Raw genomic sequence first — 26,682 nt, 5'->3', positions numbered from 1 at the left:
AACAAGTATGAAAGTTTGAACTTCATGAATGAGATTATGTACTTGTCGTCTTGCCATGCTGTAGGAAGAATTCACATGATGTTATTTCTTGTGTACATTTCAATTTTAAGGAATGTTCCTTAATTGTTGCATTAGTTTGGATAGCTGGAAACGTCATGTGTTTTAAAGTTTGAATTATGTTTTCTTTCATTCATTCATTCATTCATTCAGAGTTTGAGCAGTTCAGTCTCTGTATCTCAGCAGGTGTTTGGGTTTGATGCTATAAATATCCTGGTGCTTCCTCTCTTAAATTTTTTTAAGTCTCCTGTATGATGTGTGACTATTTTTGCATCTCGCAGGTGTGTGTGTGTGTGTGTGTGTGTGTGTGTGTGTGTGTGTGTGTGTGTGTGTGTGTGTGTGTGTGTGTGTGTGTGTGTGTGTGTGTGTGTGTGTGTGTGCATCCATACTGTAGTGTCTCAATATGGAGGAGGAGTTATTTTCAGAGCTGACGTTCTTTCAATATATATGGTGAAAATCAGAAAAGCCTCCCCTGATTTGTCACTGATTGTGTTTGATGATTTCCTCTGTTGTGTCTAATAAGGTAACAGTGAGTGTCATTGGCAGCTGTGAGAGTCTCTCTCTCTTTAGGGGACTGACGGGAGCCAGTTTCTTCAGTGTGTTTGAGGGAGCAGAAGGAGAAACTTGTGCTGTGTTCTGATCCGATGAAATGGAGCTGATGGGGAGATGCTTGATGCTGATGTTTCTGCTAAAACTCATCACTGCAGGTAGAGTTATACTTTGAGTCAAGATATATATACATATATAGACATATATTGTCTATATGTTGTGCATTTAATAATATTTATTAGAGCTGTTATTTTATTTCCTCTCTCTGCCTGTTCTTTGCTCTAATCTTATTTATTCCCTCTTTCTCTTGGTTTGTTATTCATCTAGACAGTAAGAATGTGAGGTTGGTTAATGGTACCAGTCGCTGTTCTGGTAGAGTGGAGGTTCTTCATAGAGGTCAGTGGGGAACAGTGTGTCATTATTTTTGGGATATGGCTGATGCTGCAGTGGTGTGTAGAGAGCTGGACTGTGGAGAACCTGTAGATGCTCTGGGTGATGCTCACTTTGGACAAGGATCAGGACAAGTCTGGATGAGTTTTGTCACATGTGCTGGATCAGAATCTACACTGAAGAACTGTGGGTCAGGAGGATGGGGTAAACGCACCTGTGATCATAATAAAGATGCTGGAGTCATTTGCTCAGGTATTCTAATACATATTTTAATTCATATCAGTGTATTTTTGGGCTTCGTTATTTTGGCTTTAAAAATTTTTTTTATTAAAATGCTGACTTTAGTAAGATATATTTTTAAAAATCCATATTTTTGTTATTCTATGTTGTTTCTATGTTTTTCAAAGACTAAAAATAATTTATTTATAGTTTTATATTTTTTATAAGCCGTGATTTTATTGATTTGTGTTGTCTTAGAAGTCAGGCTGGTTGGAGGTTCTCGCTGCTCTGGGAGGTTAGAGATACTTGATAATCAGACGTGGGTTTCAGTGTGTGCTGCTGCCTTTGACCAGCAGGATGCAGAGGTTGTGTGTAGAGAGCTGGACTGTGGGGCTCCTGTACAGGTGCTGGGAGAAAATGCTTTTGGAAAAGTAGACGCTCAGATGTGGACACAAGAGATTCAGTGCAGAGGAAATGAGACTCAGATTCACCTCTGTCCAACATCACCACTAGTAAAAAGCAACTGTTTGCATGAGCACAACATTGGTTTGCTGTGTACTGGTAGGAGTTCAAAGTACAAAAAAACACATTTTATTTTATTGTAAGATATTTCCAATATTCCACTCACTTTTTTTCTATCACGCCTTGCTTTCTGTCTCTATCATCCATAGACATAATAAATATAAGACTGGTAAATGGTACCAGTCGCTGTGCTGGTAGAGTGGAGGTTCTTCATAGAGGTCAGTGGGGAACAGTTTGTGGTGCTGGTTGGGATTTGGCTGATGCTGCAGTGGTGTGTAGAGAGCTGGACTGTGGAGAACCTGTAGATGCTCTGGATGATACTTATTTTGGACCAGGATCAGGACCACTCTCGTTGAAAAATGCGATGTGTACTGGATCTGAGTCCACACTTAAGAAATGTGGATTCATACAATCAAGTGTTCCTGATGTGTGTCTTAACAAGAGTGCTCAAGTCATTTGTTCAGGTAAGCTAAAAATTTTATCTTATACAAAACAGTTTCACCAAAAGTAGTCATGATTTTATTTTATATAACCATTTTACACCAGTCCTATGAACACACAACCTGTTATGGTCAGACTGTATTTATCAGCAACCTTGTTAAAAACAAACAGTATCACTTTAGATTTACTACACAGGAACAAATGAGCAACATAATATTAGCAAAACTACAATTAACTAACAAGAAACTCTCAAATTACTCTCTTCCAGAGGACTACTAAGAACTATACAGGTTCATAATTAACATAAATGTATAATTATGGTAACCCACTATGACTCAAGCATTACCAAATCCTTCAGAGGGAATTACTTATTATTTAGATCAGTATTCTAAAGTGAAAAGCATGATGGTAACACTTTAGAATTACTTACTGACTGATAACTAATGAGGAATCACTGAAGAACTAATAGGTAATAAACATTTAACAGTTAGATAATCAATAACTAACGAATTCTGTCATATCTCCTGAAGAACTACTATTATCTACTAATTAATGTTCAAGAAAAATAACTAACTACTAATGAACAAACACAAATACATTGAGTTGAGGCCCTTTCTTATTCACTAATGTTACAGTAGTAACATTATGAAAATGCAATATTAATAAAATACAATAAATATTATAGGTTTTTGCCTGTGGTAAATAATAGTTTTTTGAGCGTGTTCTGTAAGAAAACAACTTCGGAAAGGAACCCAACCCCCACTCTAAATGCCTTGCCATAGCCAACTTACCTCAGATTAGTTTTTATTACTATAAGTGTATCTGTTGTCCTCAACATATCACATTACCATTGAGTAAATTGTATGCAAGGAATTGACTGAAGGAAAGTGAAAATACAGGGAACCCATTAGTAATAAAGAATTATCAAGTAGTTCTCCAGGAATTACTTAAAACCTGGAACTGTATTCTAAAGTAAAAAATACAAGGAACCAATTAGACATTAATAAATAATTATTAGGTAATTCTGCAGTAATTACTTAGAACCTTAAACAGTATTCTAAAGTGATGATTTAAGTAACCCATAAGTAATTACTAAATAATTAGGCTACCACATAATTCTGACTCAAATCTGCGGAGCCCCCAAAAGGGAAAATTAAATCCTCCCATCCCATTTTTTTTTTTTTCCACCAGCACTTAAAATTTCCTTCCTTCCAATTTTTTCACCACCACGTCCCTTTAGGTGCTCCGTACAAATCAAACTTACACTCTGAAAAAGCACTATTAACGTAATAATCTAAAACCTTTGTAAAATACACTAACCATATCTTATTTTATTTCAGATAAAGACAACATTTCTAAATACATAATATTTTATTCCATTTTACACATGTACACAAAACTTAGGCCTACATTTAAACTCGTTTAACAAACATTTTAGAATCAAAAGTTAAAGCATTTCAAAGCAATTCAATTCGGTGCTGGATCTCGTGCGGGAGCTGGGCTAGTGCTCGGCGGGGAAATTGCTAACTTCAGACCGCCGCCGTGTGTTTCACTCATTGACGAAAGATGCTGTGACTGACTCCATAAAATGCCCATAAACAAACATAACTCTGAGAACATATTTTAAAATCCTAAGTAATTAGATTTAGTATGTTTAGAAATAAAATAATGTGTTTTATGCAAGGGATCAGGCCGTCATGTAAAAAGACCGATGCTACACTCGTTAGTTAGGTGACTGACATCGCCTACCTGTATGTTGATATTCATAAAATAAAAATAATTTACAGCACAGCAATGATTTTATAGATAAAATAAAACACAACACAAATCTGTATTTCGGCGATGAAATGCACCTGAACTGCTCTCTCCTGAAGAGGATGAAAATGCTCGCGCTCAGAAGGGGGACTGGAGGAGGGAATAAACTACAACACAAAAACTACCCAACACTGAAAAAAAAACATCCCAAAGATGACTCAACAGCCTCATCCCAGCGTTTGAATGAATGAATGAATGAATAAATATTTTATATCGGTGGTAAGTTGGATAGTTATGGCAAGGCAAGACATGCGCACAAGTAATTATTTACCATAGCTACAGGCAAAAACTTCTGAACAATCTTTTTGGGAGTGCATTACATACTGATTAGTACATACTGCTATTACATACTGATTAGTTAACACATCTTTAGTAGTTAACAGTAGCTATTAAGTGTTAATGAAGAATTACCTATTAGTTATTCAGTAATTTCTTATCAGTTATGCAGTAGCTAAGTAAAGGCCAATTCACACCGCCCCGACGACGGCCAACAAACGCCAACAAACTCGTCTGTCGGTCCGTGTACGTTTTGATAGTTTGTTTTCCAATTTGAAATGAAATACGCAGAAACGAGAAAACGGTCGTTTCCCATTTTTTCGTTTGTTAAAAAAAAATGGAAAAACGAGATTTTGACTAGATTTTCGTTTTTTTCGGGTCACGGATAGAAAACGGAAACACGACTTCAAAACTCGTTTTCCACATGTGGGCGGTCATTACACGCCCCTTTCAGCCGATTGGTCAATCAAATCTGAGCCAGTGACGTCATCTTCAGTTCGTTCAACAAAATAACAGTCCTCTGCCGCTATAGATGTCATAAATCGGCTTTCTTCTGTGCAACCTAACGCGTATTTCACAGAAATATGTTTGTACAGATAAAAAAAAGGAAAAAAAAAAACCTACAGTAAATTTAATTAAGTCTATTTTTAAGCTGTTTTTAAAATGTAAATGCCTCTACATCTGTTACCAAGCGCATGACATCCTTTGGGCTACTACCACCGATCAATAGGCTATACATAATGACAGACTATTCTCTATTATAGATCAGTGGCTACTGCACTCATTTTTTTTCTTATTTTAATGTTTTGTTTACATTTTATACATTTAAATTCAATCATTTAGCAGACGCATTCCTTGCAGTAGACTATGCAGTCATATTAGAAAATAGGCTATCCACTAGGTGGCAACACCTAATAACGGTATCGCCATCGGGGGGCTTTTTAGTTTTCCTTAGTTTATGGCCATACAGATTTTATCTCTTATATTAAACACTTTTATTAACACAGTGAACATTACTATTATATGTCACAGTTTACTTGCTATCCTCACTTTTTCTGTCTTTCCTTCGCTTTTGAATGAATTAGCTATAAATGGCCCTGAACATTTTACTTTCAATTTCGATTTAACGGCTATTGGCGATTCTACGTCAATTGCTTCAGTGGACAACAGCAAAACAAAAACTCTCGTATATTAAACATAGAACTTTTATTATCTATGTAATTATTTTATTATCTTTTATCATCTTTGTAATTATTTTATTTTGTAAATATTCGTGGCTTAAACAGTGGGAAAGTTTACTGTATGCAGTTCTGTGGATGTTTTGAAAAACTTAAACTAAACGAAAATTATTGTTGCCTTGTCAATATAATTTCTGTTTTTCCCCCTTGACTTTCAACTGATGCGATCATCGTTTCATTAACCGACAAGATTATATTAAATTAGAATTCAACGAAATTTGATAAATGTCTGTGAATCATTAAAAAAATCCAGGGGTTTAGTTTTATCCTACATGAACAAATAGCAGAATAAACAACAGAACATGAGGGTTAATCTTTTCATCCTGCTCTGTGTGGGTAGTTTCACTATGCATATTAAACTACAAACAGCATTACAACAGTCTGTGTGTGCTGATTAACATTTCTGAAATAAATATTTCTGTGACATACGCGTTAGGTTGCACAGAAGAAAGCCGATTTATGACATACTGATATAGCGGCAGAGGACTGTTATTTTGTTGAACGAACTGAAGATGACGTCACTGGCTCAGATTTGATTGGCCAATCGGCTGAAAGGGGCGTGTAATGACCGCCCACATGTGGAAAACGAGTTTTGAAGTCGTGTTTCCATTTTCTATCCGTGACCCGAAAAAACGAAAATCGAGTCAAAATCTCGTTTTTCCAGTTTTTTTTAACAAACGAAAAAACGGGAAACGACCGTTTTCTCGTTTCTGCGTATTTCATTTCAAATTGGAAAACAAACTATCAAAACGTACACGGACCTCTGTCATACCCCTGTTGGCGTTTGTTGGCCGTTGTTGGCGTTGGTCGGAGTTGGTTTTCACCCGACTGAACATGTTTAATCGGCGTTTGTCGGGTCGTGGAATGTCTGCGCGGTGTGAACAGTTTTCCAACAGACGGCAACCAACTCTGACGTAATCTGACCTGTTAACGAACCGTTGCCATGACGATGAGGGAAGTCCCCTGCAAAGACAGCTATTTGATCGCGCACGCGCCTCACGCACACACAACAAAGCACTGGAAACGTGACATCGCAGCTTGTTCGTTATAAAAAATAAAATACAGTAAAAAATAAATAAATAAATATATCGTTGAATAAATATCGTTGGCGTTTGTTGGTGTTTGTTGGCCATCGTCGGGGCGGTGTGAATTGGCCTTTAGAAACGGTACGGTGTTACCAAAAATAGTAGTTACTGAATAGCTAATAGTAAACTACCACATTCAACTGCACTATTATGTACTAATTCGTTAAGCAGGTTTTGTTAGTTAATAGAGTGTTAATAGTGCATTGCTCATTTGTTTCTGTGTAGTTATTCATTAATGACAGAACAGTATTCTAATAAACTTCAGTGGCTGATTGCTCTACATATTAATGCCATGCCTTGAAAGGATTCAGACTAAAAATATTTAATTTATAGTGTTAAAAAAATCGAAATCTAAATCGTTAATCAATCAATCGTTCTGAAAAATCGAGATTTTATTTTTTGCCATATCGCGCAGCCTTACTAGAGTGTAGTGCATTGCTCTGTCAGGTGACTCTAGATGACCCAGAGGCGAAAGTAGTTCACAAAGTTTATTGTAGTCCCAATATTCAAGCAGAAACAGACTGCCAAGCGCAAGATAACAAGCAGCTGGAGTACAAAGGAATAAACAGCAGCTTCCCGAGTCACAGATCCTCGACAGTTGTCCCACTGGAGTGAAGCGTTCAGGCTGGCAGATAGAAGCAACCACGCTTCTGTGTAGTTATTCATTAATGACAGAGCAGTATTGTAATAAACTTCAGTGGCTCATTGCTAACTCTACATATTAATGCCATGCCGTAAAAGGATTCAGACTAAAAATATTTAATTTATAGTGTTATTTTTATAAGATTGTTGATTTGTGTTGTCTGTGATTGGTGGATCGATGTCACTCTTTTCCTTTGTTCTACTGTTGTTTTTATTTTAAATCATCCTTAGCTATTTCCTCATTGTTTCCGAACAAAAAAAACATTGTTGAAACTATGAGTGGTCATGTGTAATGACTGTATTTATACTGATTTATGACATACAGTAACCATACCAATATGTTTTTATATGCACTGTAAAAAAAAAAAAAAAAAAAAAAAATGACTTTAATGATTTTAACTGTAAAAGACTGTAAAAATGCTACAGTGAAAAAATAGTTAATTGGTTTACATAAAGTTTCCATACTGCAGTGAATAACTGTGATAGATCTAAGAGTAATGTAAATTTACAGTAAATATTTACAGGTTTTGGAAGTGAAAAATAACGTCATTGTATAATTTACAGTGAAAAACCATATATTGACATTCCCACAATTCCCTGTGTGACACTTCACATTTGATGTATTTTCGTTAGTTTTTCTTAGGTTTTTTTTTTTTTTTTTCTAATCAGTTATGTATGTAGGGTTTTATGTTACATGTAATGTTGTTAAATTAATGTTTATTGCATTTTTAAAATGTCATGTGTTACCATGATGGTGTTTGGTGTTTATGTGAATGACACTGTGAAACTTCTATATATTAGTATTGTCCTTCTCAGCTTGTGGAAAAGATGCTTGTGATGAACTTTGATTCATCATGTGACTCTCATCACCACTGTGTTTGGTGGTTGTTAGTTTATTACAAAGGTACAAAACAGATATTAGTACTTCAATAGTAGAGCTTAGATCGGGCCCAACAAATCAAGCCCGACCCTACCCGAGCCCGAGCGCGTTGTGTCCGAGCCCGGCCCGGCCCGACACGTCCACTGTAATTATGAGCCCGAGCCCGATTTAAACCCGACCATTTTTAATATGTGGGCCGTTATAACCAGGGGCGGCGCCAGATTTTTTTTTTAACGCAGGTGCTGCTGTGCCAGATCATTTAGGCTACAGGGGGGAGCTGCGCAGTTATATAAATTATATAAATACTATTAATAAATGAGCAAAAATTGGCCACTCAATATTAAATATTAAATTATTTTAATTATCATAATTAAAGTTTTAATTTTATTAAATTGAACAAGCTCAACATTCAGCATTCAATCAAATATTCTTAAAGATTAATTATTATTAATAATGTTACTTCAACATATTGTTATTTCAACATAATATGTGTGTGAGCAACAAGCAAGATGTGCATTTGTAAATTCGGTGACAGCGTATGTTACCAGTTTCAAAAGGTGTGTGACCGCGGCGCGCCGGCGCCTCCATGTCATAATTACATTGTCTGCTATATTGCTTTTTATGTATTAAATCCAGTTAATTGGATGATGGAAAATGTATTAAAATTAAGATACAATTTATACTAAACGAAATTCACTTTAAAGAAAATATTTCTTCAAAACAAAACTTAACAAACTTGAAACTAAATGTGCTTATTTAATGGCTAAAACACGTAGACTAAAGACTCTCTTTTTGTACAAATTGCAGCACATTCATTTAATTCTGAATTTTGCACATGTAAGTTGAAAAGCATTTGTTTGTGCATAGTAAACATCTCTGTAACATTTATCAAGTTCATAATTGTGCGTGCATCTATTAATTATTATCTTAATGAATAATACAAGGAAGAAGCATGTAAACTGCGTTGTTTGTTTATTAAAACTATATGTTTCCATACCTCCGATTTTCCTCCAGACTTGCTCAAAGTTAATTCTCCTGTTTTAATTCTTCAAGCTCCATGTTGTACTTAAGCCTGGTTTACACTGTTCGTATGGCTCCGACAAGGTTTTGTTCCGTCTTCTGAGGGGTGTCAACTCACACCAGAAGCATTTCAGAAGCGAAGCGGCTGGATTCACGAGACCACTAGATTTGCCTGGCCAACATTGTTTTCGTTAAATTTTTCATGTTTTTAATGGCTAAATGGTTATATTTTGTCCGGTTTGATTGTGTTTATTGCTATGCCATACTTTATTTTGCTGTAGCCATACAGATGAAGTTAACACACTTAAAATTCCAGTTATGGACAACAAAAACAAAGAAATTTCAAGTTTTTCAACTTCGAATCTCTTGTCTTCAGTTTCTGTCATTGTAGTGATGTGAAATATCAGCAGGAGTTTACAGGATTATTTTGACTTTATTTTGTATTTGAGCTGCGCGTCAAAAATAGGCGAGGCGCCTATCTTTAGCGAAGCGGCGCAGTGAGCCCCTTCTGGGACGCTTCTCAAACGCACCGCAGCGCGGCTGGTGTAAACACGAGCATTGACTAGAGTAGCCGCGAATCAGCTCCGGTAGCCGCGTCGCAGCCGTAACGTTCCGCACACGCGTGCAGTGTAAACGAGGTTTTAAGCTATGGCGTTCGGACGAGCTCATTAATATGACGTTGCAACATGCACTCGTCTCACTGAACGTCACGTCTGCGTCTGCCGAACGTGACGTCTGCGTCTGCCGAACGTGCCGTCTGCGTCTGCGTCTGCCACATTACAGTTCGACTGCCTGGACGTGACGTCTACGTGACGTCTGCTTTGCTGCAAGGGTTCAGCACATTCCATACACTAATTAGAGCTTTATTATACCTATTCATTCTCTATTATTGTTTACACTTATCCTCAATTATGTTTAATTAGCAATTAAGTGCTTTTTACCTTTCTTATGTATAGCTTTTTATTCCAAAAAGTAAACATTTATACAAATGATATAAAAAATTCTGTATGCAATTGCTTCTTCCACATATCCACGACTTCGGTAAAGTTGGTTTTATATTCGCACATTCGCACATCCGTATTCAATAGCCTTGTTAATCACACTATATTGGACATTCAGTGGACATTCACAAGTAAATATGCCATTAAAACAATGCTTGCCTATTTTGATCGACTGTGAAAAATGTTGTAAGTTGACAATCGTTGGTTGTCAATATCATGTCGCTGCTTAAAATTTGCAAACATTAATTTATTGCACATTTATTGGAAAGTCTGAATTTATCAGAAGTCTGAATGTGCGAATATAAAACCAACTTTACCGAAGTATATCCACGGATGTTTTGAAGAAATCATAAAAAAGTTGTTCTAGCATGTATTCACCACTAGGAGTCTCTAGACCAACACCAAAAGAACGAATGTTTAAACACTGCTATATTATGGGCTAATTTTACTAAAATAAACAATATTTGCAATCTTTTATTTTGGAGTTGTAATATTTAGATTTATAGTTTCGCCAAAGTGATTGACAGGCGATCTGTTAGAATACTATAAAACATTTACACCTCAAAAAGACAAAAGCGAGCACATTTTATTATTATTTATTTATTTATTTATTTATTTTAATCAGTAGTGCACATTTATCTAGGGTAATTTTTTTTTTAATTAGTATGGTAAAATGCATGACATGTTTTTTTTTTTCTTTTTTCTTTTTTCTCATCCATAAATATTATTTTATGCAAGTCGTGTTGATTTGTGAAGAAGGCTAAATTGATCAAACATATGCTCATTGCGCTTCCTGCGGCTGGCCGCTCGGTTGTTCCTTAAAAAAAAAAACTTGATTTTAACAAACATAGAATGTTCCCAAAATATTTCTAAATTAACTAAAGAAACGAAAAGAAATTGACCACCTTGCCATTAAAAACAAAACTGAAATATTGTAATGGCTGCACATCAGCTGTGTTTGGGAAAGAGAGAGAGAAAGACAGACTCAGCTAAAATATAGTCTGATTATGGTTATGGCTAAAAATCCCAGAAAATATCGAGATATCATTTTTGTCTCTATCGCACACCTTTATATAGCCTATTCAATTAATCTTTTCTTGTTTGGTACACAATCCACTGATCATAAAGCTTAAAAAAACTTATCTTTTCTCAACGATATCTGGTTGTCCTGCATCTTCAATAAACAAGTTAAAGTTAGTCCATAATGCAGCTGCTAGAATTCTTTCCAGTAGTTTTTACTTCTATTCATGACTTCTTTGTTAACTTATCTGTTTTCTTTTCTTCTTGTGGCTACTGAAACTATTTATTTATTTACATACTTGTATGAGCACCCAATCATTTATTTCTGTTGTCGGATAAAATGAATTAAACATGGGCCAACGACGCCATCTATTGGTGAGCGAGTGCCAGCGTCGTTGTTTAGCTCTATTTTCATTTCACGCAACGATAAGGATCGAGGACACGACAAATAAATAAATAAACAAACAAATAAAATTGGTGAATCATTTATATAAGGTTTTATTTATTTATATATTGAAGAGGAGGGGTCTGGTTTATAGTGTTATTATAATATTGTTACAATTTAAAATAATGGTTTTCTATTTTAATATACTTTATATTTATTTCTGAGATGCAAAGCTGAGTTTTCAGCATCATACTCCAGTCGTCTTTGACGCATGATCCTTCAATGTCAACGTCGGAAAAAATCGTGCTGCTTAATATTTTTCTGTGATATTTTTACAGGATTGATTGATTGAATACTGGCAGATTATTATTCAAAATATAGAAATCTTATCAATTCAACATTATTGCTGAATAAAAGCTAACATTTTCTTTTTAAAAAAGAAAGGAAAACATGATAAAATAATATTAGAATCCTAATTTATATTTTAAATGTAAAATATAAGAAGAGAGGTGCTTGAAAAACTGAACATTAATCAGGCATAATGCATTTTTCCATGTATTTTATTATTATTTACAGCAACAGTCTCAGATCTAGCAGCTGATTGCGATCGATGGGTTGGCCATCAAGCATGTAGGCTATATTAAAAATGTAAAAAGATAAAAAAAAACAATAACCCCCAAATGTAAAAAATTTCAAAACGGATTTCATTAAACTAAACGACATGAGTATACCTAAGAGCAACACAAACTTCGCTTTTAGGCTTTATACTTTTTATGTTATCTTTATACTTTTACAATTTAAAAAAGTAAAAAAAAAAAAAAAAGTCTAAATTGTTATATATTCATATGTGTATATTTAATATGCACGTAATTAATGTATATTGAGTTTGCCGGGGAAAAGTTGCACTAAAAACTGACAAAAAAAATTAAAAAAAAAGTCAGACGCAGACGTCACGTTACAATTCAGACTGAGATGTCACGTCCATTGAGAGCAGTGAATGAAGTGCAGGTAAATATGGGGGCGGTCCGTGCCAGTTCTAAGGCTAAGCAGGCGAAGAATAAGGCGCAGTCTACCCTTACGTCGCCGTCAGACCGTGTCAAATTTTAAATGGGATTGATAGGGAGGACAGACGATAGACCCGCGGCGACGTCACGGCGACGTCACTGTAGATCTAATCGTAGGCGGCGACGTGACGGCGGCGTACGTGAGAAATTTACATTAAAAATGACGTGTGATTGGTACGTCTGAAATATGTACGTCGCATCATATGACGCCTGATCATCATACGTCGCATTATATGACGCCTGATCATCATACGTCGCATCATATGACGCCTTTAAACGCATTTAAAAATTTCCATTAGTAGATGTAGGCTATTTGTTATAGACTATTGTTTTTACAATAATTAGTTAACTAACTAGTGGCAACAGTGCATATGAATTCTAAATTTATTTAATGTATTATGAGTGTGTGTGTGTGTGTGTGTGTGTGTGTGTGTGTGTGTGTGTGTGTGTGTGTGTGTGTGTGTGTGTGTGTGTCTTTGTGTGTATTGGCTGTTACGTTAGTGTTGAAGTGAACAAATTAAGCATGTTTTGAAAATTTAAAGGCATTATTTTAACTTTGATGCCATAGCCCTAAAAGCTTATGCTCAATTTGTCTATATCTTTTTTTGTTCTTTCGTGATCTTGCCTGAATTTTCTTTGTCATTTAACATTTTCTTCAACATGAGGTGGAGAACAAGTTATTCCTAGAAAACATTCTTGGTTTCATGGATATAGTTTGTCTATTTGGGAAAATAAGAAGTTACAAAAAGTATAAACAGTAAAAAGATGATGGTAGAAAGGATTCTTCTTCTTATTATATTATTATTATTACATTTGTTACAACGAAGGAATACTAACATGGTAACTTCTGACCAAAAAGAGGAGCAGTTATAATAGATGTATGAATTTCTGATGCTCAGGAGAACAGCAAATTCTAAACCAGGGGTTGTCAGCTCTTTAAGGTCCACTTTACTGCAGAGTTTAGCTCCAACCCTATTCAGCTGAGAACTCCTGGTTTAGAATTTGCTGTTCTCACCCTGAACTATTATAATTTTATTTTTGGTATTATAACCACTGCTCTAAATCATCAGCAATTTCATCTGCAACCTGAAGGCTTGGATATTAACCTTGTCCACTAGATGGAGCTATAAGATAAGGAATCATTTTAGACTTATATTATTAATTTGTTTTCTATCCATTTGAATAGAAATAAATGCATTTATTTATGTAGATAATTTGTGTAACTTGTGTATTGACAGTATATTTCATTTACATGTAAGTTTGTGAAATGTGAAACAGTAATAGCCTATTTGATGGTGGAAAAATATATATTTTAATATGATTAATTTTAAATCATATAAATGATGAGATGTGTTAACTTACCTGCATTTTTCCATATTTTTGTATTTTTTCATTATTTATAATTATTTATTATTAATTTAGCAAAGTTTTATTTAACAGGCGGTGATTTCAATAAATATTAGTAGTAAGTAGGCTATTGCTTTAAAAATAACAAAATCAAGTCTATCACTTGGAGAAAATGCATTCCTCCCTTCACTCTAAAGAAAAATGGTTTTAAACGGTACCAAATTATGGTTCTTCAGCTTGTAGCAATAGCAGAAGCCGAAACTGTGTAGTTTGATGGTTGAGCTCCAGAAAACCATTATTGAGGTGGCTATGTCAGTTACAGCTTTGAAAAACAAAAAAGCAGGAATAAAGTAATGCTTATAAAGGGGTTATTCATGAGGGCGATGCGGTTCTAAATAGAACTGTTACTATTATCATATTTTTGAGGGAAAGTGTTCCATAAGTCTATTTTTAATTTTTATTTTCCAGAGAAGAAAAAGAAATACGTGTTTGGGACAACATAAACATCTATATCCCTTTAACCCATGTTCAGTTCAACAGTTGAGTTTGTGGCAGAACCATTTGCTTTCTTGCATTATTTTATTAACCACTACATAGCTATTTTAGTTATGAAAAAATATTATATAAACGTTAAGCCAAAACGAATTCATTTAAAGCTAAACTGAAACAGAAACCTGCGTTATCCTCTCTAATTTGGCACAAATCCAAACTATATTTATTATTTAAACGCTTTTACACAGACTACTTAAAATTAGCAGTATAACCTTTTATATGTTTGGTTGAATGTATGTTATTTTGACAGTTAACAACTGCGATGTCAAGTTACTAAAACTGATATGTTTTGTGTCCGCGTGATGAGGCGCCGACGCGTTCACTTGAATTTTCTTATAAAAGCGGAAACATCTTAAAATAATCAGACATTTATGGTGTAATAACTTGAGAGAGACACACATGCAACACCATTCGAATCTGTGAAGGTTTTAATAGGCGTATTAGTTTACACTCAAAAATTAAAAAGAAAACTTTGCTTGTAAAATAAACAAAGAATTTCCTGCCGTCTCGGTTTCCTTCTCAAATGAACCGAAACTCATATAGTCTAGTCTATTGTCGCATTCTTCCCCCTTTCATTTTTTTAATAGGCTATGTTAAGTTATGCGCATAGACATTGGCTATTTATTCCTTTTATATAGCCTAATTTAATCTTTTTTTCCGTTCACAGAAGCGCTGCAGATGCGTGATTAATGCATCCTCATGTTCTGTTGTTTATTTTGCTATTTGTTCAAGTAGGCTAAAACTAAACCCCTGGGACTTTTTATTCACAGACACTTATCAATTCTAATTTCGTTTAATTAATTTAATTTAATCTTGTCGGTTAATGAAAAGATGATCGCGCGTCAATTGAAAGTCAGGGGGAAATAAACAGAAACGATATTGACAAGGCAACAATAATTTTCGTTCAGTTTAAGTTTTTCAACTAATATTTATATTTTCTTATATTTCATGTTTATTTCGATTAGCATAAATGTTTTAATAGTTTTTGTTATTAATTAACTATAATGACCCTGCAAAACCGAACTACATAACAGTAAATTTTCCCGCTGTAGATAAGCCACGAATATTTACAAAGATTCACGAATTATTTAATTCCGTCTGGGACACAATCTCAGGCCGGGAGTCTCACGCTCATCGAGGCCAATAAACCTAAAGCTATTGCTGAAAACAAAATTGACATTACTTTTAAGAATAATGTTGGAAAAGTGATAATAATGTGCCTCTTTTGCCCACTTTCATTTATCAGTCCCCCTTTGCAATAGTAATAATTACAAAACATATATAGCCTAAATATGTAAAAATAAATTATAAATTATGTAAAACTATAAATAAATAAATTATTTAGCAGATGATTAACAAAACAATCATTACTGACAGCCCTAGTTAAAACATTTAAAAATTAACCCGCATTGTTATGAAATTTGTGATTAGAATATTTTCCTATATTTTGCTATAGGCCTATTTGATTTCTTGAAAATAATAGGCTATTAAAATGACTTAATCTTCTGAAAACAATATCGCATATAGTCAGATATTGTGAGCTGATCTATTCACACATTGTATAGTCAGCTGTAGGCTATTAATTAAAAATCTTACCACCAGGCTATCAAAAGTAAAAGCTCAGAATGACATCCCAGAATATTATGTTGCATAGATTATAATTATAAATTTTACGTGCTTGAATTTGAAGTTGGTAGGCTTAATAATCGTGAACATAACATAAAATTGCGAGTTTGGTGGTGTATAATTTGGTACAGTCATTAATCTCAAAGAGAAAGTTAATGATTATTTTTTAACTATTAGGTTTTTTAACAGTAGGCTACAGAGAACTGTGCATGCAATACACCATTTGTATATCCAGTGTCATCAGAACAGGAAAGTAAAAGAAAAAAGTTATTGATAAAGAAAATACGAAAACATAGGAAAAACATGAGGGTAAGATATTAATTTATTGTGGTGGCGACGTGCTCCTTCTCCGGCGTTGGTCTCACGCGTCTGTGTTGCGACGTGCTCCTTCTCACACGTAAAAAGTACACGACTGTTTCCTTTGGTTGGTAATCAATGGCACGAATCCGCCCCCATAGGTAAATACTGCATTGGCTCACACACTGCACTGAGCCGTGTGAGGACCGTGTTCTGATACGTGTTAGCGAAAAAATAAATAAATAACTTCACTGCTACACGTGAATCACGCGTGAACGTCTGACTCGACACTTCACTGCCACACGTGATTTACGTGACGTCTGCGTGACGTCTACGCCTCGTCTGCGGCTTAAAATGAATGGATTTAATAGCAAAAAATTAAGACGTCAGTGAGACGTTCAGTGAGACGAGTGCAAGTTGCAACGTCATATTTTTGACCTCGTCCGAACGCCATATTAAGCTACTGAATAGTAGGCTACAGCACACACAGCAGGTGTGATGCGTCACGCGTGCGAGACTGCGAGTGGACGAGACGCTGCGAATATGACACGGGCTCGGGCTCGGGCAGAGAATCTAAGCTCTATTCAATAGGTTGGTAAATTAGCATTATATCAGTTAAAATGTTTTTTTTTTTTTTTGCTTTTGTTTTTTACTGTAAAATTAAAAGATTTTTTTTTAACTGTGTGTAAAATAAGCAGTTAATATTATTACAATATAAACCTTAAAATGATATGGTTTGAACTGTAAAATAGACAGTAAACTAAATGCTGTCCTGTAAAACCTAAAATGTTGCTACTATTTTTTATGGTAAAGTTTTTTTTTTTTTTTTACCATACATTTTACAGCTTTTTTTTTTTTTTTTTTTTTGCAGTGTGAGCCATTCATACTTTCAGTGAAGGTATTTTTTGGACTGGGGCAGAAGTTTTGCTGAAATTTATAGTGTTTTCATAGTAAATTTATTTTATTTCATAAGATCAAGGTATATATAATATCTTATATGATTGGATTGATAGATTATTTAGAATTTAACTTAAATGTTGGTCTTTCAGGAGTCAGGCTGGTTGGAGGTTCTCGCTGCTCTGGGAGGTTAGAGATACTTGATGATCAGTCGTGGGTTTCAGTGTGTGCTGCTGCCTTTGACCAGCAGGATGCAGAGGTTGTGTGTAGAGAGCTGGACTGTGGGGCTCCTGTACAGGTGCTGGGAGAAGATGCTTTTGGAAAAGGAGACGCTCAGATGTGGACACAAGAGATTCAGTGCAGAGGAAATGAGTCTCAGATTCACCTCTGTCCAATATCACCATCACATGAATCCACCTGTTCTCATAACAGTTATGTTGGACTGGTGTGTGCAGGTTTGTCGTCTTCTTCTTCTTCTTCTTCTTCTTCTTTTTTTTCTTTTTTTTAATAAACAAAAATCTAATTTAACATCCCCTAAATATAAACTAAATAAGTAATTACTTTGTCACCATAGTTTTGTTCTTTTTGTGTGGTACTTTTGTCCCTTATTCCCTTATTTTCCCTCATTATTTTTTTTGCTCATCACTCCCTATTTGTTATATAGACATTATGAGAGTGAGGTTGGTTGGTGGTCACAGTCGCTGTTCTGGTAGAGTGGAGGTTCATCATAGAGGTCAGTGGGGGACAATGTGTGGTGTTGGCTGGGATATGGCTGAAGCTGCAGTGGTGTGTAGAGAGCTGGACTGTGGAGAACCTGTAGATGCTCTGAGTGATGCTTATTTTGGACCAGGATCAGGACCAATCTGGACAAATCGCAGTTTATGTACTGGATCAGAGTCTACATTGAAGAACTGTGGATCAGTAGATTGGGGTTTTTATGACTGTGATCATACAAAAGATGCAGGAGTCATCTGCTCAGGTAAATGCTCCATTTTTTTTTTTTTTTTTTTTTTTTTTACATCACTGATGATCCAGCTGCCTCAAAGGGAAAGTTCACCCAAAAATGAAAATTCAGTCATCATTTGCTTACCACCTTGTCTTTCTAAACCTGACTTTGTTCTGTGTGTAACAGAGGCCAGCTAGTAAGATCTGTGTGAGTAAACCTCACTCCTCTTGCCTCAAGAGGCGCACTAGCGACTGTCACTTGAGACTGCAGTTTTTAGCCTCTTTGTTAGCCCGCCCGCCTCCCACGCCTGAGACCCGGGTTCGAAGCCCGCACAGAGTAGGACCTGAGGGTTACATGTGGAGCAAAAAAGATAACTTTTTACTTATTTTTATTATACTGAAAAGAGTGTCAGGATATTCTTTCAAAATTCGCCTTTTGTATTCCATGAAAGAAAGAAGTTATTAGAGTTTGGATTGACATAAAAGTGATGAATTTAATTCATTTGTCCTTGATTCCTTTTCACATGAAAATGTGTTGCTTCGTGGTAGACCAATAATGACAAGAATAACACAGTTTGATGACAAACAAATATTATAAAACAGTGCTATACTTAATGTTTAATGTTTATTATCTGTTGTTACTTCAGGCCTCAGGCTGATTGGAAAGTCCAGTTGCTCTGGGAGGTTAGAGATACATGATGATCAGACGTGGGTTTCAGTGTGTGCTGCTGCCTTTGACCAGCAGGATGCAGAGGTTGTGTGTAGAGAGCTGGACTGTGGGGCTCCTGTACAGGTGCTGGGAGAAGATGCTTTTGGAAAAGGAGACGCTCAGATGTGGACACAAGAGATTCAGTGCAGAGGAAATGAGTCTCAGATTCACCTCTGCCCAAAATCTTTACATAAAAACAGTTGTTCACATGATAATGACCTAGGGTTGTTCTGTGCTGGTAAGAGAGAAAAAAAATAAATAAATAAGAATAATATATTTTATGTATCTTATTATTAACTCATAGTCTCTCTCTTATCACAGATAAAACAAATGTGAGGTTGGTTGGTGGTCCCAGTCGCTGTTCTGGTAGAGTGGAGGTTCTTCATAGAGGTCAGTGGGGAACAGTGTGTCATGATTTCTGGGATTTGGCTGATGCTGCAGTGGTGTGTAGAGAGCTGGACTGTGGAGAACCTGTAGATGCTCTGGGTGATGCTCATTTTGGACAAGGATCAGGACCAGTCTGGATGAGTCTTGTGTTATGTGCTGGATCAGAGTCTACACTGAAGAACTGTGGGTCATCAGGATGGAGCATACATGGTTGCTCTCACAATCATGATGCCGGTGTAATCTGTTCAGGTAAATCATTTAACTTTTTGTCCATGGATAGTGACACGGAGGACAAATTTGTTCTGTTTGCATTTCTTTTTGTTTACTGTTGTGCATGTACATATAAACAGGTCATAAAGCTTCCAGACTGGTTAATGGATCTCACCTCTGCTCTGGGAGGTTAGAGATAGTTCATAATCAGACGTGGGGTTCAGTGTGTGCTGCTGCCTTTGACCAGCAGGATGCAGAGGTTGTGTGTAGAGAGCTGGACTGTGGGGCTCCTGTACAGGTGCTGGGAGAAGATGCTTTTGGAAAAGGAGACGCTCAGATGTGGACACAAGAGATTCAGTGCAGAGGAAATGAATCCCAGATTTCATTTTGCTCAATATTATTATTACACAAACACAACTGTAGCAGTGACAACATTGTGGGTCTGATCTGTTCAGGTAAATTATCAATATTCATTTATCTTTATTTGTTTTGAAAGTATAACTTCTTTGCCAGCTGCATTATACTGTTTCTAACTTCTCTGTTTTTTATTCAGGTTACACTGATGTCAGACTGGTCAATGGTTCAGACTCTTGTTCTGGAAGAGTGGAGCTTCAGTTCCTCAATAAGTGGGGCACAGTGTGTGATGCATGCTGGGATATGAGAGCTGCCAGTGTCCTCTGTAGACAGCTGAATTGTGGGATTGCTGTGTCTGTTGTGGGATCAGACTGGTTTGGAGAGGGAAGTGGAGAAATCTGGGCTGATGTGTTTGATTGTGACGGGAATGAAACAAAACTCTCAGAATGTTCCATCTCTTCATGGAGTCGAGCTGAATGTTCTCATAGACGAGATGTTGGAGTCATCTGCTCTAGTGAGTCCATATTACTGGAAGATTCACTGATATAGTGCTACTCGATAGCATAAATCTTATACAATAAACTATATTTGTTCCTTGTACGTGCACATTTCAGGTTGAATATTAATTGTTTTGTCATTTAGGTTCTAAATTTATGTTAAATTGAAATTGTATATATTATGCAAATGTTCCTCTGTGCTCTTGTAATATTTTAGTAAAACATCGGACCTTCTCCTTAGGTTCCTCTCTGGCTGTTCATGATGGTCTGGTGCGGTTGTCTGGAGAGAGACAGTGTGAGGGGGAGGTGGAAGTTTCCATCCATCAGGTCTGGAGGAGAGTTCTGCTGGACTCCTGGAGTCTCACTGAATCCTCTGTGGTCTGCAGACAGCTGGGCTGTGGCTCTGTGCTGAACTTCTCTGGCTCCTCTTCATCCAGTCCTGAACACAGTCATGAGTGTGTGACGGGCTTCCAGTGCTCTGGGAGTGAAGCTCATCTGGGGAACTGCAGCTCTCCACAAACTCTCAACTGCAGCTCCACACAACAGCTGTCAATCACCTGCCTTGGTGAGAAGAGCAACATCTGGGCAGATTCTTCAGTTGTTAGTGATCACTAATGTGTTTCTCTTTCTCTGAATATCAGGTCACGGGTCCATCAGGCTGGTGGGTTCTGGGGGAGACTGTGCAGGGAGGCTGGAGGTTTTTCACAGCGGCTCATGGGGGACAGTGTGTGATGACTCCTGGGATATTAAAGATGCCCATGTGGTGTGCAGACAGCTGCAGTGTGGAGTGGCCCTCAGTAACCAGCAGGTACCAGCCTGGTTTGGTCCTGGTTCTGGACCCATATGGCTGGATGAGGTGGAGTGTGAGGGGAATGAGACGTCCCTGTGGAGCTGCTCTTCTCCAGGCTGGGGAAAACATGACTGTCAACACAAGGAGGATGTAGGAGTCGTGTGTTCAGGTATACACAACTAAAAATTAAAACACGTTATTTTATAACATTTAAAATCTAAAATATTATTTGACATATTTATGTCACCATATATATATATATATATATATATATATATATATATATATATATATATATATATATATATATATAAAATTCAGTATTTGAAATGAATGGGGTTGGATGAAAGCTAAGGTTGCACTCATGTTTCCATCTAGAGTTTAAAGAGATCAGGTTAACTGAGGGCTGTGAGGGGAATGTTGAGGTTTTCTACAATGGATCCTGGGGTAATGTGTGCTGGAACCAGATGGACAGAGACACAGCGAGTCTGATCTGTCAAGAGCTGAACTGTGGAAGATCTGGAGCTTTTTACAGTTCTATACCAAGAGTGAAATTAGCTCGTAACTGGCTGGATAAAGTGAAATGTCGACCACATGATTCAAATCTATGGCAGTGTCCATCTTCACCCTGGGGACAGAATGACTGCAATAGAGATGAAGTGGCCAAAATCACCTGCTCAGGTAAAACAAATTCATTTTTAATCAGAAAAAAAAATACAATATTAAGTCTTTCACATTAAGTATATGCAAAAAAAAAAAAAAAAAAGAAAAGAAAAGAAAAGAAAAAAAAGCACAAAATACAAAAATATTGAATGAATAAACTTAAGTGATTGCAGAACAGGAGAGTCATGAGTCCACACTAAGCTATCTGTCACGCTCCATATCTTCACAACAGAGACTGTGTTCAGGTAAAGTAATTTGATGAAGAACACCACAAAAACTATCATAACATAAAAATCATAGGATTTAATCTCACACCACACACACAGGTGCTGCCGTTCTGACAGAACTCTGCTGACCAATAATAATGTCTACTTGTCTGTGATTTAGATCATGTTCCTCTCAGACTGAGTGGAGGGGAGGGCCGGTGCTCTGGGAGGCTGGAGGTGTATCATAACGCTGTGTGGGGCTCAGTCTGTGATGATCTGTGGGACATCAGTGATGCTCAGGTGGTCTGCAGACAGCTGGGTTGTGGAGCAGCACTGAGGGCTGATGGGAATTCAGTCTTTGGTGCTGGTGAAGGTGTTGTGTGGCTGAACAGAGTCGAGTGCAGAGGGAATGAGATTCACCTGTGGGACTGTCCTCTCTCCCTGAAGAACCACACTGACTGCTCCAACAAAGATCACGCTGGACTCACCTGTGCAGGTCACAGAAAAACACTGATAAAATTTTATTAATTCAGTGCTAATAATATTTGTGTATTTGCATGATATTGAATATGTTTGTGTCTGTTTTTCAAGATTTGTCAGTGTCCACTACTCCTGCTACAACAACATCATCTTCTCCTCCAGTTTCTCAGACAGTGAGCTCAACATCAGTCTCTCCTCCACAAACTCCTCCGTCTCTCTCTGTGCTTGTGATTGTACTGGGAGTTGTGCTCTTCCTGCTCTTAGTGCCACTGCTTATACTGATTCAGCAGAACAGAGTGATGAGGAGAGGTAGGAGAGATCCAGAGACTGTCATATTGTGTCTTATTCAGTGTGTGATCAGTCATGTGTTGTGAACTGACAGCAGGTTTGTCTCTCTACACTCACAGCTCTCTCTAAGAAGACTGAGGCCATTTATGAGGAGCTTCACAGACCCACTAATAGACACCATCTCTTCACTCATAGGGGTGAGTAAGTGTCAGGTTGTCTGATTTAGGAGATCAACAGGGTAATCACTGTACTCAGGGGAGTGAGTGGAGTAAATTGCATAGATTTATATGTGGGACTTTTTTTGTGTCATTTGATGTCAAATGATGTAAGGTTAGTGCTAAATGACCCAAAAGAAGTTGGGATTTTAGCTGGTTTGTGATTGTAAACATATTTTTTTTATGGTTCTATATCTTTATAACAGGACGTGTCCTTTCTGAAGAACAGTATTCTGCAGTGGCGTAACTTTGTTTTAAAAAGTGGGTGGGACAGGAATGTGTATGTGGGGGGGTATTGTAATTGTATTATTACAATAATAATAATATGATTAATTAATAATAATTAATAATTAATATGATAGTTTCTTCCTTACATCTGCTACAACAATATGTCTCGAAAGTATGTATATTATTTAATAAATACGTGGATCCGCTGTTGAAAATAGATGGTCCTGATGGACTGGAGGCAATATTTTCATTTAGCATGCAAGAGATTCTGGGTTCGAATCCAACCTCAGTGTGCACGAGCGCCAAGAGAACACTGTTGCGCCTCTGATAGCAGCGACAACGAGCACTCAACATGATTTCAAAAACAAACACATCCCAGCGCCAGATCACCTATTATTAACACAAATTGATAATCAACTAGAGATGTTTCTTTTGTATTAGATATCCGCGAGATGTTTCAAAAAGTGGTGGGGACATGGACTGAAATATAATAATATTACATGCTACATAGAAACATGTGAAATGAATCAAAATCTTCCACTTACCAAGTTAACATTACTGAATGTTAAATATCTTAAATAAATAAAAATCCAATATAACATAATCCGCATTTAATTTTTACACAAAGTAATTATTTTTAAAATTCACTGTAAAACAGAATGGAGCACAGTTTTAATTATGTTTTTATGAAAATGATTATTGCACATTTTTAATATCAGAATCTGCAGTAGGAGTCACACTTGACTACTATAATGATGTCACCACCATTATAGGTCCAACAGGTCAGTGACTGATCACAAAATTTCACTTCAAGTTAAACTTATTGGGCCTGGAAACGGTGAAATCAGTTTGTTTTTCCTCTTTCTTTTAACTTATTTAGAAGAACAACAATTTAAAACAGAGAATTATGATGATGTAATCACTGTTGGATTGAGACACCGTGATACAGGTTTATTTCTTTAATTATTAATATTATTTGAATATGCATGGTCATTTGATTAGGCCTATCACATTTCATTTTTCATTATTTTATTGCAGATGACATATCAGAAAGCTATGATGATGTTGTCATCATAAGACGGTGGGTTTCATTTTACTCTTTTAGAATCAAGATAGTCTGATACAGTGATTTTTCTTTCCAAATTATATTATTATATAAATTATACTTTATACTTATTTTATTACATTTTTTATATATTGTAGTGTGTTTTCAAGTGAGGTATGAGATTGTGTTCATGTATTTAATGATTGATACATTTATATCAGAATGCAGTCTGAAGGAGTAGATGATGAGAGAAATATCAGTGAAGATGCGAGAGACTTGTTAGGTAAATTATTGTGACCTGTTTATCTCACACAACATGTTTAGATTTTATAACTAGAAATTGCAATGCAAATGTTGATTTGTACATTAAGCATGTATTGATACAAGAATTTGTTCTTGTTTTCAAACAGGAGGCTATGATTATTTGAAGGAGGAGCCAAGAAAACAGGGAGGGGCTATGTTCAGTTTGTGACCACACCCACCACCTCACAGTCTTTTGCAGCTTTTAATTGTCTCAACAATGAGTTTAAATGATACATACTATTAAGTTTTAGTTTCATTCTTGTATTATTATTGTATTATGATTATTTAAAAAAAGCTTTATCATATCATCATCAGTAACGTTTCAAGCTCTGCACATGCATCAAGTTTCTGAAGGTCAGAAGCCCATACAAGACAAACTGACCAACATGTACTTCTGCTGAATGAAAACATTTATTTTATTTAAAAGGAAAGATTATTGCACATGTTTTTTTGTTTGTTTGTTTTTTTTTTTTTGTAAATGTATTCTGAAATTATAAGTGTTTTTAGCAAATAAATAAATAAAAGTGATTTTATCTTTTCTGAAGTTAGGAGTTCACATATTTAACATTTTATTTAGAAAAAAATAATATGAAGGTTAAAAAGCATTTATGAGTCTTAGCTGTTAATTTTGACATTTATTTATACATTTTCAAATTTAAAATTTGTATGTTATTTAGTATGATATACTTATTGATATCTATTATTATAACTATGATATCCATTATTTAATGGACCTGAGCTAACATGAATTAAACAAACAGTTGTATTGTTATGAACTAAAATTAACAAAGATGAATAAATGCTGTAATATTGTGTAATTAATGCATTAATGTTAACTAATGGGAAGTGTTGCCAAAATATTTAATATTAGTAGTTTAATATTTAAAAAAAGGAGATTCCTGTGTGTGCCATCAATGATTTTATATTTATATAATTTTATATTCTTACATCACATTTTTGATTATATTTCTCCACTGATATTTATTTGTTTGTTTGTTTTTTTCTGAAAATCTAAAAAATTATGCAAAAAAGTGCAAAATTTTAGTCCTATGATTTGTCACCATTTTATTTCACCAGCAAAACTTTTTAATATTATTTTCTTTCTTTCACTCTTTTTTTTTCAAAAGACTTGGATTAAACCGCTCAATTCATATTGATTCATTTTGTGTTGCATTTATGACCTTTGTGATTGTTTTGTTTACCTGTACTTTTAATTGAGGAACAGACACCCCTCAGGTTTCATTAAAGATATTGTTTCTAAGATGAATCAAAGATTTATGGGTATTCCAATAATATATATATATATATATATATATATATATATATATATATATATATATATATATATATATATATATATATATATATATATATATATATAGGATTAAATCAAATTAACAGGATGACAAAAGAAACCTACCTCTTCCATTGAATCACATTTCAAAAGGGAATTAGGTCATACTTTGACCACGCAACACTTAAAGGAAGGAGAAGCACACCTTTAGATCAGGTATCATAAAAGATATAAGAGAACAATTTTGTGTGAATTATAACAATATTTAGCCGTATACTTTGTATACATGTTACACCTGGACTAAGTCTACTACTTAAAACCATGACAGAGAAAGCATGTAAAAGGCCAATTTCAGTCTAGGACTAGGCTTAATCTCTGTCCAGTTTGTCAAACATTGTATTTGTACTTTATTCTCTCAAGTAGACAGGTTAAATGGCAAAAGATCTGTTCCACATTGCCAAACATTTTGGACAAGAAGCACTAAAATGTAGACAGAAATATACCGTAAACCAACAACCATCTTCATGCCGTTATGTTTCACTGCTCACTGTTATCAATGTGTGAAATAACTAATGTTATCAAAAATCAAGATTTATCTCATATTCAAATCTGCAGAGGTATTGAGTATTGTTCAACTTTTCAAATATACAGTGTTACTTTGTCAGTACTCTTGAAGAAGTATTAATGGGCAATAGAGTGCAATAATGACATATTTTTGTATGCCAACTTGGAGGTTAGTATCACC

At 35.6% G+C, this 26,682-nt stretch overlaps 1 protein-coding gene across 1 annotated transcript; it reads left to right on the top strand.

Annotated features, from left to right (window-relative positions):
* Positions 1-1,037: 1,037 nt before the first annotated feature.
* LOC137024485 (scavenger receptor cysteine-rich type 1 protein M130-like) lies at positions 1,038-24,906 on the top strand. Its single transcript, XM_067392061.1, has 20 exons — positions 1,038-1,248; positions 1,474-1,776; positions 1,887-2,201; positions 17,476-17,778; positions 17,988-18,302; positions 18,916-19,215; positions 19,299-19,613; positions 19,715-20,029; positions 20,128-20,442; positions 20,667-20,990; positions 21,067-21,384; positions 21,594-21,896; positions 22,266-22,580; positions 22,676-22,873; positions 22,972-23,049; positions 24,015-24,077; positions 24,176-24,244; positions 24,334-24,376; positions 24,562-24,623; positions 24,751-24,906. The coding sequence occupies exons 1-20, from the start codon at positions 1,038-1,040 to the stop codon at positions 24,810-24,812; spliced, it is 4,527 nt and encodes a 1,508-aa protein (XP_067248162.1). The 3' UTR covers positions 24,813-24,906.
* Positions 24,907-26,682: the final 1,776 nt, after the last annotated feature.

The sequence above is a fragment of the Chanodichthys erythropterus genome, chromosome 8, assembly GCF_024489055.1.
Source record: "Chanodichthys erythropterus isolate Z2021 chromosome 8, ASM2448905v1, whole genome shotgun sequence".
Lineage (NCBI taxonomy): Eukaryota > Metazoa > Chordata > Actinopteri > Cypriniformes > Xenocyprididae > Chanodichthys > Chanodichthys erythropterus.
Note: the sequence above shows the minus strand (reverse complement) of the source record. Positions and strands in the feature narration are given on the sequence as shown.